This window comes from Ursus arctos, unplaced genomic scaffold, assembly GCF_023065955.2.
Source record: "Ursus arctos isolate Adak ecotype North America unplaced genomic scaffold, UrsArc2.0 scaffold_34, whole genome shotgun sequence".
In the NCBI taxonomy this organism is placed as follows: Eukaryota; Metazoa; Chordata; class Mammalia; order Carnivora; family Ursidae; genus Ursus; species Ursus arctos.
The window spans coordinates 12,843,094-12,855,474 of NW_026623030.1; the positions used below are offsets into that span (position 1 = coordinate 12,843,094).

The window sequence follows — 12,381 nt, forward strand, 5'->3', positions numbered from 1 at the left end:
TCCTGTGTTTATGTTACCGTCATTTAAAAAATTTGGTTCAAGTAAAATAGTATTTTGAACTTTTTTGTTTTTTCACTTATTTCAGAGAGCAATGTATCTTCTTTTTTGTCAGCCCTCTAATTAGTTTTGGCTTTGTAATCTTTGAATAGACATTCAGATTCTTTTGCCCATAAGGAAACAGCTACCATTTAATTATACACCATATTTCATGGTTTTATGTTTAGTTTAGGAAATAATTAAAGGACAGAGTAGCTGTAGCACACGAAAATATATGAATTTAAGCACTGTAATTTCCTCAAATTTTAATTAATAATAACTTGAAGGTTTCCTGATTCATCACTTTATTTTTCATGCCAAATTAGCTCTCTGATGCCATTTGAGATGGACAATAGATTCACACAGGTGGGGCTTCAGAATCCCGAGGCCTGCTTTGCACTTCTCCTCGTGAGCCTTGTTTGCTTGAGCCACACAGGGACAGGAGCAAAGAGGGCTCATGGCCTGAGATGCACGGCTGCTTATAGAGGCCATTGTTCTCATCCTGTCCACGAGCCTCTTCAAAAGCATCCCACAAGGCCGGAGAGCTTACCTGAAGCATAATCAAATTGTCTTCAGTGAAAAATTTTCACTCTGAAAGTATTATTAGTTAGTAATGAGAGTTGATCTAAAAAGTAAATTAATAGCAGATATGTGAGAGTTATAAAACTAGGATTTGGGGGATATCACAGACTATCCCTGGAGTCTGTTTTAGAGATCGTAGAGACCCTCCAGTCACACTGTATCGGTGAGGAACCTGCATTCCGGACAGGAAAGTGGCTTGCAAGGGTTGAACAGCAAGTTCATGGCAAAGCTGAAGCTCTTGGTTTAAACCGTTTGAAATTGTGGTAATAGACTGGTTTTGACCTTCAAACACAGGAACTTCATGTGGATAAATCTAATAGAGACCCATTCGTCTGGCTCACATCACTTTGCCACACAAATCTTTTTATTTTTATTTATTTATATTTTTTCAAATTTTTATTTAAATTCTAGTTAGTTAACATATAGTGTAATATTGGTTTCAGGAGTAGAATTTAGTGATTCATCACTTCCACTCAGATCTTTTGTAATTAATATCCGTCAGGAGAGCAGCATCCTCTACATGGTACTTTCCTTGGAACCACTCCGAGGGGCCAAGTGCCAGAGGTTGGTTGGATTCAAGGTCTGACTGCAGTTAGTATTCTTACGTTCTTGTGCACATAAAGTGTTAGTTGCCAGGATTGCCCTTCAGTCCTGGTTAGCTATTGATAACTGCCTTTTTTTTTTTGCTTATGATCAGAGTTATGATGGAAGGTGGGGATTAGTTAGTATTCAAAACATCTTTCCCATAAGCTAATTATAGATAAAAGAGAATACAGAGATATGCCTGAGAAATAGAAAAGGCTGTGCAGCCTCTATTCATTCATTCAGTCAGTATACCCAGGGCCAGTTTGGGTCTCCCAGTTTTCTTTTGTGCCTGACATGACTGCATTAAGATATAATTTTTCAAAGGTATAGAAATTTGATGGTTTGTGCCTCCTTTCCTTTCCTTTCCTTTCCTTTCCTTTTTCTTTATTTTTCTTTTTCTTTTCCTCTCCTCTTAAGTAGGCTCCACGGCCAGGGTGGAGCCCAATGCAGGGCTTGAACTCACAACCCTGAGATTGAGACATGAGCTAAGATAAAGAGTCAGATGTTCAATGGACTGAGCCATCCATGTGCCATCTTTTCTTGAGACCACTTTTTTCTTCCCTTGCCTGAGTTATTCTTGCTTACCAAATGCTATTCAACCTATGAGTTGGGCCCAGCAAGTATCAAGATGCAAAAGTATCATGGTATAAATAGATTTAATCCCTGTCACAGGGAGGAGATTCTCATCCAGTTAGGAATCAGGGCTAGCGTGAAACTGTTTATGGAGAATAAAAGAACAATAATTAAAACCATATTTAATGTTTTATAGTAATTACAGAGCAAGTTAGAATTGGGGGAATCAGTGAAACCTGAGACATAGGCAGTCATGAGAGGGCTAATCCATGGCTGGAGTTTTAACCGTGTCACGAAGTTTAAAATGAAAGAGGCTTAGATTAATGACCCTTTTTTCTTTCACAGTTTCTATACGTCCAAAAGCCAGCTCTTTTGTAACAGTTTCACCCCGCGAATAAAACTGGCAGGAAAGAAGGTAGGTGTCACCAACCTGCAGAGCCTTTAGGGACTGTCACACACCAACATGGTTATTTTGGCCCCAAGATACATCTTCTCCCCCACGGTCATTAATAATTGAAGGTATTTGTCTTAGAACTTTATGATTTTCCACATTAAATACATCAATAACAAAGCAAACCCCTAGACTGTAAGGAATATCTTTGGGAAAAATATGACAATTATTTTTAGTTCCTTAATAATGAATTATTTTTGTTACGATATGACTGGTTCATTTAGATACTAGGACCTCTTATATACCTTTGAGGACAAAGACATGGGCATGCATTGCAGCAAAGGGGAAATATGAAAAGATCAAATCTTAGCAGAAAAGAAGTGCAAATTCAAACAAGAATAGGATTATTTTTTTGCTCACCAAATGGGTTTATTTTATTTTACTTTATTTTTTAAAGATTTTATTTTTAAGTAATTGCTACACCCAACGTGGGGCTCAAACTTACAACCCCGAGATCAAGAGTCACATGCCCTGTGGACAGAGCCAGCCAGGCACCCCTGCTTACTAAACAGGCTTAAAACAAAGTAATTATATCAAGTCCTGGAAAAAGTGGCGAAATTGGTACTCAAGTACCAATATGGTTGGTGTACCATACTTATGAAAAGCAGTTCAGCTCTGTGTATCGAGCAGTGCAAATGTTCATGCCCCTTGATCAGATAATTCCATTTTTGGCCATGTGGTCTAAGGACATAACTGAAGATACTGAATGCATATAAAGTCTTGGTCCTGTATTATTTATAACAGTGAGAAGTTGAAAATAATAGGAAAATGACTAAATAAACCATGGGATAGCCACTTGATGGAATATATTCGCAGCCATTTATAAAAATGCCAGTTTTAAGACTCTTAAAGGGTGTTTTTGATGTTATATGAAGAGAAAAACAGACTGTTAGGTATGTAGGTGGCATACCAGGGTTCTCTCTCCCATCTGCCTGTTTTCTAGCAGAGCTAAACTCTGAAAGCTGTCCCTTTGAGGCTGTGTTAGTAGTATCAGGGCCATTTCTTCCTTTTTGGGGGGGTGGGGTTAATGTTACCTGTTTAATAAGGAATGTATTAATTTTGAGGACTCCGAGGACTCCTAAAATAGGCCATGCCAAGTAGTGAAGTGCTGGGAGAAGGGACTCTGCCCAGAAAGGGCTGCTTCCTGACCTCTGAGGTATTATGCCTTCATCACAGACCTTCTGGGCAAAGTGGCACACAGAGGAACTTCTCTGCAACATGATCATTTTGTCTTTTTTTTTTTTAAGATTTATTTATTTGTTTGAGAGAGCAAGAACGAGAGCGTGCGCGGGCATGCGTATGAGCAGGGGGAGGGGCAGAGGGAGAGAGAATCTCTAGCAGACTCCCTGCTGAGCACAGAGCCTGATGTGGGACTTGATCTTACGACCCTGAGATCATGACCTGAGCTGAAATCAAGAGGTGGACGCCTAACCGACTGAGCTACGCAGGCGCCCCTGCAACATGATCATTTTAAAGAAGAAAGAACGAGTATTGGGGCACCAGGGTGGCTCAGCCGTTAAGCGTCTGCCTTCCGCTCAGGTCATGATCTCAGGGTCCTGGGATTGAGCCCCACATCAGGTTCCCTGCTCGGCGGGAAGCCTGCTTCTCCCTCTCACACTCCCATTGCTTGTGTTCCCTCTCTCGCTGTCTCTCTCTGTCAAATAAATAAAATCTTAAAAAAAAAAAAAAAAAGGAAAGAATCAGTATTGTTATGAAAGTTTAAAGGGTCCTGAAAAGTTTTATTTGGGGGGAAAAAGAAAGCTCTTTTCATTTTCTCTCTACCTGTGTATGCCATTTTGGCAAACTGGGTAATCCACTGAGTGCTGCCCTCTTGCAGGTGTAGGCAGACCGGTGAGAGTACCGTGGTGAAGGCGGAAGCATGCATGCAGGGTTTGGGGTCAGGTAGAAGCTAGCCATGGTAGGACAGACATGCCAGTGGACTGACCAAGAGCTTGAGGGGCTGGACTTGGATTTTGGCTCTGCCACCTGCTAACTGTATGACTTTGAGCAAGTCCCCTTTTCTCTGTAGAATTGAATATCCTCCACCTGAAGGTGGGGTGCATGTCCCTGTCGGATAGAGTTTTGAGGGTGACCAAGGTGTGAGGTGGGCCTACTAGGGCCTGACACTGAGGTAGGTGGGCCTCAAGTGTTCCCTCCTGCCTTTCCATCAGTCACAGTGAAGGGTAAGGCATGGTCCCTTCTCTGGGGAGCAGCCATCTACATATTGTGCCTTATGATAGGTTCTATTCTGGCAGAGGAGGGAATGATTAATTATCTATTTAATTTTACAGCCTGCCTCTGAGAAAGCAAAAAATGGCCGTGATACATGTGAGTATTTTTGTGACCTCCTTTCATCCCTTTTAGAAAGAGTCAGCTAAGCCGTGGCAACAAAATTATGTGACATCGCATAAACAGTTCACAGCCAAGTTGGGAGACTTGAGTTCCCTTTGGAAGGTCCCTTAACTACTTTGTATATTTTTGTCCCATCAGCTCCAAAATGGATGGTGACAAACCTTGTTTTTCTTTTCCATAGGTCAGTTGTAGGGATTGAGTAGAAAATGTTAAAGTACTAACTGTACTACATACTAAGATGATCTTTTGAAAATGGGGTCATAGATGAACGACTACCAAAACCTTCCCTTTATTTAGTGCCGTACTATTTTCTTTTTTTTTTTTTTAATTAATTAATTTATTTATTTTGAGAGAGAGAGATTGAGAGTGAACGAGCACATGCGTGCGGGGATGGGGGAGAGGGAGAGAGAGAATCTAAAGTAGACTCTACATTGAGCCAGGAGCCTGATGCGGGGCTCGATCTCATGACGGTGAGATCGTGATCTGAGCCAAAATCAAGAGTCGGATGCTTAACCGATTGAGCCACCCGGGTACCCTAGTGCTAGTGTTATTTTCTGTATCACTTTGATATGTAAGTCATTTAATTTCAACAACCTGATGAATGGGTTATTATCCCACTTTTCTCAGAGGGACCTGATGGTGATTATCTGTGCCTTGCAGATTTTGACGAAGGCCCTCTGAAGGCATCTGGTTGAAATGTGTTTTAATGACAATTTGTGTGATTTATGCATTTCAGCTCTTGGGACTCCGAAAGAATCTGAGAACGCCCTTCCCATCCAAGTAGATTATGATGCCTACGACGCCCAAGTGTTCAGGCTGCCAGGCCCGTCCCGGGCTCAGCGCCTCGCCACCTGCAGGTTTTTTTGCCAGATTGACTTTGGGGTGTATATAAAAATTGCTTGGGAAAACCTGAGGGCCTGTAGGGACCTTCATGTGGCAACCCTGAAAATGTTTTAAATTAAAATTAGCCAATGGAAGCTATACCATGTAGTTCATTGGGGATTCTCTTTCCAGGTTCTCTGGCCCACACATTTTGTTAGCTATATTTGCACGAAGTATTTTCCCCAAATTGTGTTCCACTTTTTCTAACCAAGAAAAACAATTCACAGATTCTAGAATCTTCTCACTGGGCTGCCACTAATATGTATAGATCCTATGGCCCACAGTTTCTTTCAGGTTTTTTATTCCCAGAAGGCAAGAGACTTTCCTTAATTGCTTTTAAATTTGCTCTATGGTATTTGGTCATATGATAGTCTTTAATTGTGATGTGGTTAGATTTACCAATATATTCATTTCTGAGTATTATGTAAAAACAAAACAAAAAAATCCCTATCCCAGGGCTTTCCCCCACCCCCAGTGGACCAAATACCATGAGTCCATTTTCCAGACTTCTTAAACATGCAAGTTTTTTTAAGCACAATGATTGGAAGAATATGCATCCCTTCACATTGATAAATGAGTTTATAATGGCCACATGATTGTCTTCTGTCCTTTTTCCTCATTCCATTCTAAGATGAAAACATTTAGAGCTCAGACAAAACATTTCCTAAATGTTGAGAACATTTAGTGCCATTAACTGCAGCTCTCCCGCACATAGATGCTGCTTAGGGGCTCGGTAGTGCTTTCCTTTGGAGTATTTAAAAATGCTTTCATGATCCAAGATCCTGGTTTTCTTTTTTCTAATCAAAGGTGGCAAGACTTGGTATTTCAGAGACCTAGGTTATGTGTTCCTTGAGGGAGCAGACCGTGTTTTAATTGGTGCTCTGTCCCCTGCACAGGACTGAGCTTACACTGGTCTCCAGATATTTACTGTTGTAATAATGTATATATGGTCAGCCCAGGGGATCTATTTTCAGGCTGTTTAAGCTCTGACTTAAGACAAAATCCTTCCAGGCGGAAAGAGAACAGCACTGATGCCAGAGGGGAAACCCAATCTATAGTTGCTAACTTTTCCATTCTGAATTTTTATCTCCCCATTGGGCTTCTCCCCTTTTGATCCTTCCTCCTACCGCTTCCAGAGGTTTCCCCCTTAGGGAGTTTTATGTTTTAATAAGGATATACTGCTTTTTAAACCTTTATTAAGGAGATGTTCGAACATGCTCTTATAGAGTAGTGTCATGAAGAGTGATCCATGTCTTATCAGACTCATTTCTTTACTTTCCCCACATTTTACATTTTGCTTGAGTATTCTAAAACAAATCCTTTTTTTAAACCTGTAAATGCTATAGTGTATGTCTCTAACAGATAAGAATAAATAATCACAAGTACCAAAATTAACACTAATTCTTTAGTATCTTCTAATAGCCAGTCTATATTTAGATTTCCCAATTGTTTCAAAAATGTATTTTTACAGTTGGTTGGTTTGAACTGGGATCTAAAGAAGATGCAGACATTGCATGTGATTGGAATGTCTTTTTTCTGTGACTGTAGTTGTGTTGCTTTCTTCGTTTGGCTGATTGTTATGTTATAATGTTTAACTTATCCTCTCTTCTGGATTTCCTGTAAACTAGCAGTTACCTCCAGAGGCTTGATTAGATTTAGGCTCAGTTTTTCATATAGGAAGACCCTTGAGGTGGCACTGTGTATTTTCTCCTGCATCGTATCCTACTCTGTTTAGTTGTCCCATTTTCGGTGATATGAGATGAATCAGTGGGGATCAGGTAGGGTCAGACTGGAGCAGTCGCTGCTTTACAGCTCTGACCCCAGGACTTGAGCCATTTGAAAACTGTCAGTTCTTACACAGTGTCCATAGTGTCTCAAGCTGGTCAAGGCAGAATACCTCCCACATTATTTCCCTCTCATAGATCACATTGGGGATTTTTGTTGTTGGTTTCCTGAGTAGCCTGGGCTGGTGACAGGTTTTGGTGTTTTAGTTCCGGGTGGGGCAGCATCCCTTGCTTGTTGGTAACTCATTGTCTCTCACCTGTCAGGTCTGTGCGAGAGCGGGAGAGTCACAGTCGAAAGAGCGCCAGCTCCTGCGACGTCTCATCCAGCCCTTCTCTGCCCAGCCGCGCACTGCCCACTGAGGAAGTGAGGAGCCAGGCTTCTGACGATAGCTCCCTGGGCAGGAGCGCCAACATCCTGATGATCCCACACCCCCACCTACACCAGTATGAAGTCAGCAGCTCCTTGGGCTACACCAGCACTCGAGGTCAGAGAGCTGAAGCACGGGCACAGCTGGGGACAGATAGGGACAGCTCCCTTCCTGTAGCAGGGGTTGGGGGGGGGTGGGATGTGACCAGGTGTGGGGTATAAGTCCTACATCTTAATTATTTCCATGCCAGTGCAATGAGTATAAGTCACCTGAGCTGTATGTATGTGTCTCTAACACCTTTATCCCCTGCACTGTAGCTATATACCTTTCCTTATGTTAATGTAGAGCTTTTCTTAGGCCTAGAGTCAAAGGTGTTTGCTTATTTCCTTTTTTAAAATTTTTTAATTTTTTTAAAGACTGTATTTACTTGAGAGAGAACGAGCGAGAGAGAGCACACAGAGGCAGAGGGAGAAGCGGATTCACCGTTGAGCAGGGAGGCTAACATGGGGCTCAGTCCCAGGACCCTGAGATCATGCCCTGAGCTGAAGGTGGACGCTTAACTGACTGAGCCACCCAGGCTCCCCTGTGTACTTATCATCCCCATTTGTGCCGGCCCTAAAACAGCCTTGGCCCCATATTCTACTTTAAGATTTCTCCTCGCAGTTACCTGCTAACCTGGGTTGCACTAAGGAGCACAAGTGCTGCTTTTTCTGTATCTTCTCCTGCCATCCAACAGCACCTGCAGCTGGAGTCTACAGGCCCCTCCTGACTTTTTAAAAAACTTTTTATTTTGAATAATTGTGGATTCATGGAAAATTGCAAATTACACATGCACACACACACACACACACACACACACACACACGGAGGTCCTATGTACCTTTCGTTCATTCTCCCCATGGAGACATGTTGTGTAACTGTAGACAATGTCGAACCCAGGAAACTGACAGTGGTACAAGCCGCAGAGCTTATTCAGATTTCACGTGCTTAACATGTCCTCATTTGTGCATGTGTATTTCTATGCACTTTTTTTTTTTTTTTAAGTAAGCACCATGCCCAACATGGGTCTTGAACTCATGACTCGGAGATGAAGAGCCATATGCTGTACCAACTGAGCCAGCCAGGAACCCCTTAGGCAGTTTTACCACATGTGTAGCTTTATTTATTTATGATTATCATCGTCATTAAGATACCAAACTATTCATCACCACAAGGCTCTCTTGTGCTACTCCTTGATAGCCACACACTCTCACTAATCATTCGCTTTCTCTATAATTTTGTTAATTTCAAAGATGTTCTGTAGACGGAAGCAGAGCCCTTCTGACTTTTGATCACTGACTTAGGAATGTTGTATACACACAGCTACCCCCTGTTGCGCTTCTGGAAGGATTCCCAAAGGGTGAGGAGTGTTTTCTATGCCCTAGGACGTTGAAGGGGAAGGCATCAGCTCCAGCACCATATATACTGTGCCAAAGGCCTAGGAAAATTTTTGACCACAGAAAAAAGTGCATTTGTTTTTTAACTGGCTCAAAGTGTAAAAAGGAAATGCTGAAAGAGAAAGGAATAGATACTAATTACATGACTATTGTATATAATCTATGTCACCTATATTAATTAGTTTTAGCATTCAAAGGAATTTGAATACATTTGAAATTTTCTAGGTTAGCTTTTTCCCACTTTCTGGAAATTTCTAAGTTTGCATAGACAGTTACTCCCATTTTGCTGAAAATATTCTTTTTTTTTTTTTTTTTAAAGATTTTATTTATTCGACAGAGATAGAGACAGCCAGCGAGAGAGGGAACACAAGCAGGGGGAGTGGGAGAGGAAGAAGCAGGCTCCTAGCGGAGGAGCCTGATGTGGGGCTCGATCCCAGAACGCCGGGATCACACCCTGAGCTGAAGGCAGACGCTTGACGACTGCGCCACCCGGGCACCCCTGCTGAAAATATTCTTAGTAGGGTCTGTAACAAAAGCTGAATTAAACTAAACATTAATTCTTTCAAAACCTTTGTTACTCTAAAAGCCAGATCTCTGAGGAAATAACACTGTAGCTTTGAAAATAGCTTTGAAAGTAACTTTGAAAATAGTTTTCTTAAAAATTATAATTGATTTTGATGTTCTTTAGTGATATTTGGGAGTTTATTGAGAAAGCCAAAAACAAATTTACCGGAATATTGTAAGGCAGTATAATCTATAGGCCCTTAGTTTACTGTTTCTCTGCTACGTTTAGGGGGTCTTATCTATTTACCTACCCAACATAACACAGAAAATATTTCCCCTTTCCTCTACACGTATATTTGACCCACTTTATCCCTTAGTCCTATTTCTCATCCTTTTCAAAGCATGAACTTACCTTTTTTTAAATCGGGTTTTCTCCTTTTATTTTCATGATAACTAACTAGACCATATTCTTTTTTATTTGGTAAACTGGAGCATCAATTCATTAACTAACAGTGAAAAATACAGCTTGCACGGAGATCTGAATGTTCTCTTCTTGCATGCAAATCAGCTTTGAGGAATTAACTATTACTATATACCAGGTTCTTTGGTAGGCATTGGCTAAATATTGGTGGACAAGAGAGATTCCTTGATGCCATGGAATTTGCATCTCTTGGACCCACTTTATTTTTTTTTTTAATTTTTATTTTGTTATATTAGTCACCATACAGTACATCCCCCGTTTTTGATGCAATGTTCCATGATTCATTATTTGCGTATAACACCCAGTGCACCATGCAATATGTGCCCTCCTTAATACCATCACCAGCCTATCCCAATCCCCCACCCCCCTCCCCTCTGAAGCCCTCAGTTTGTTTCCCAGAGTCCACAGTCTCTCATGGTTCATTCCCCCTTGGACCCACTTTCTAATGTGGGTGATTGCTTAGTGAATATGGGCTGCACACCAGTGGAGCTGGTTGTGGGTTTTAGCTCTCTGATCCACTTAGTTTATGTAGCCTGTGGCCTCCATCTCTATAATAGGGACCTCTCTGCCATTGGATGGAGGACAGGTTAAGTCTAAATATCATGCCACCTCCTTGCCAGGTCAACACTGGATGCATCCATTTCTTCATTCTTTTCTCCCAAGAATTTTTTTTTTTTTAAACACAGTGGCATTTGATTGCTTACTTATGTCCAGGTCACTGACTCAGTGGGAGGAGGTTCTGATCCACCCACTCATTAGGTCCCCAGGCTCCTTCCATTCTGGGATAACATGATCATTAGCACTAGTCTCCAAAGTTGGCACAGTAGGGGAAAAGAGAATGGATATCATGAGTGGAGATACTTGCGGTCTAGGCCTTCAATTGGAGCGTGTCACTTCCACCTGTGTTCTGTTGGCTGGAACAAAGTTATGTATTTTATTTTGTTTTGTTTTTTGTTATATCCAGTGTAGTTAACATACAGTGTTACATTAGTTTCGGGTATATAATATAGTGATTCAACAATTCCATACGTCATCCATTGCTCATGATAACAAGTGCACTCCTTAGTCCCCATCCCCCTGCCCACCTCCCCTCTGGTAACTATCAGTTTGTTCTCTGTAGTTGAGAGTCTGTTTCTTGGTTTGTTTCTCTCTCTCTTTCTCCTTTGCTCATTTGTTTTGTTTCCTAAATTCCACATATGAGTGAAATCACATGGTATTTGTATTTCTCTGACTGATTTATTTTGCTTAGTGTAATATTCTCTAGCTCCATCCAGGTCGTTGCAAATGGCAAGATTTCATTCTTTTTCATGGCTGAATAATATACCATTATATGTATATACCCCAGCTTTTTCCATTGATCTGTTGATGGATGCTTGGGCTGCTTCCATAATTTGGCTATTGTAAATAATCCTGCTATAAACATAGGGCTGCATGTATCTCTTTGAGTTAGTGTTTTTGTTTTCTTTAGGTAAATACCTGGAGTGTGATTACTAGATCATAGGGTAATTCTATTTTTAATTTTTTGAGGAACTTCTGTACCCTTTTCCACAGTGGCTGCACCAGTTCACATTCCCATCAACAGTGCAAGGGGTGGAACGAAGTTATTTAGCCCCAGTACAAAAGGGCCGTAGTCTCGTGTGCCTACACATTGGCTACCTCTGCCAGGGTCTGCCCTTCTAGGCACCAAATATCTATTTTTTTTTTATTTAAAGATTTTTATTTATTTAATTGACAGAGAGACACAGCAAGAGAGGAAACACAAGCAGGGGGAGTGGGAGAGGGAGAAGCAGGCTTCCTGCTGAGCAGGGAGCCTGATGTGGGGCTCGATCCCAAGACCTTGGGATCATGACCTGAGCCGAAGACAGATGCTTAATGACTGAGCCACCCAGGTGCCCCCCAAATATCTATTTTTATTCTTCCTCCCACATATAGAATATACTCACCCTATCTCCCAGGGAAACAACTCAAGTCATTGCATTCACCTTTCTAAAATGTAAAGTTTGTGGTCCTCCCCATCAGGTTTTGGTGTGGCTTCATTGGGCCAGTAATTTAGGAACCAGAACCCCCTTCTCCCAAGTATTTATTTATTTATTTATTTGAGAGCATGGGGGAGGGGTAAGGGGAGAGGAAGAGAGAATCCCAAGCAGGCTTCACCCTCAGCACTGAGCCCCACACAGGGCTCAGTCTCAGGACCCTGAGATCATGACCTGAGCTGAAATCAAGAGTCGGACACTTAACTGACTGAGCCACCCAGGCGCCCATCTCCCAAGTATTTAAAAGTAAATAAAATGTTTCATTTCATTATAATTTGGTGATTTTACTCCTTTCTCCCACTCCCTAACATGTA

The 12,381-nt window shown here is 41.5% G+C and overlaps 1 protein-coding gene across 20 annotated transcripts in view; it reads left to right on the forward strand.

The window, feature by feature from the left end:
- Window positions 1-12,381, forward strand: part of DEPDC5 (DEP domain containing 5, GATOR1 subcomplex subunit) — a 120,248-nt gene that overhangs the window by 43,618 nt on the left and 64,249 nt on the right. For all 20 annotated transcript variants that reach the window (XR_008956989.1, XM_057305777.1, XM_048221361.2 and 17 more), the window contains 4 exons: window positions 2,122-2,191; window positions 4,519-4,555; window positions 5,316-5,436; window positions 7,510-7,730. Coding sequence is in view for 19 of the 20 variants with exons in the window: in XM_057305777.1 (XP_057161760.1) it covers window positions 2,122-2,191; window positions 4,519-4,555; window positions 5,316-5,436; window positions 7,510-7,730 (449 nt within the window). In the remaining variant the exon portion in view is untranslated. The remainder of the gene's footprint in view (window positions 1-2,121; window positions 2,192-4,518; window positions 4,556-5,315; window positions 5,437-7,509; window positions 7,731-12,381) is intronic.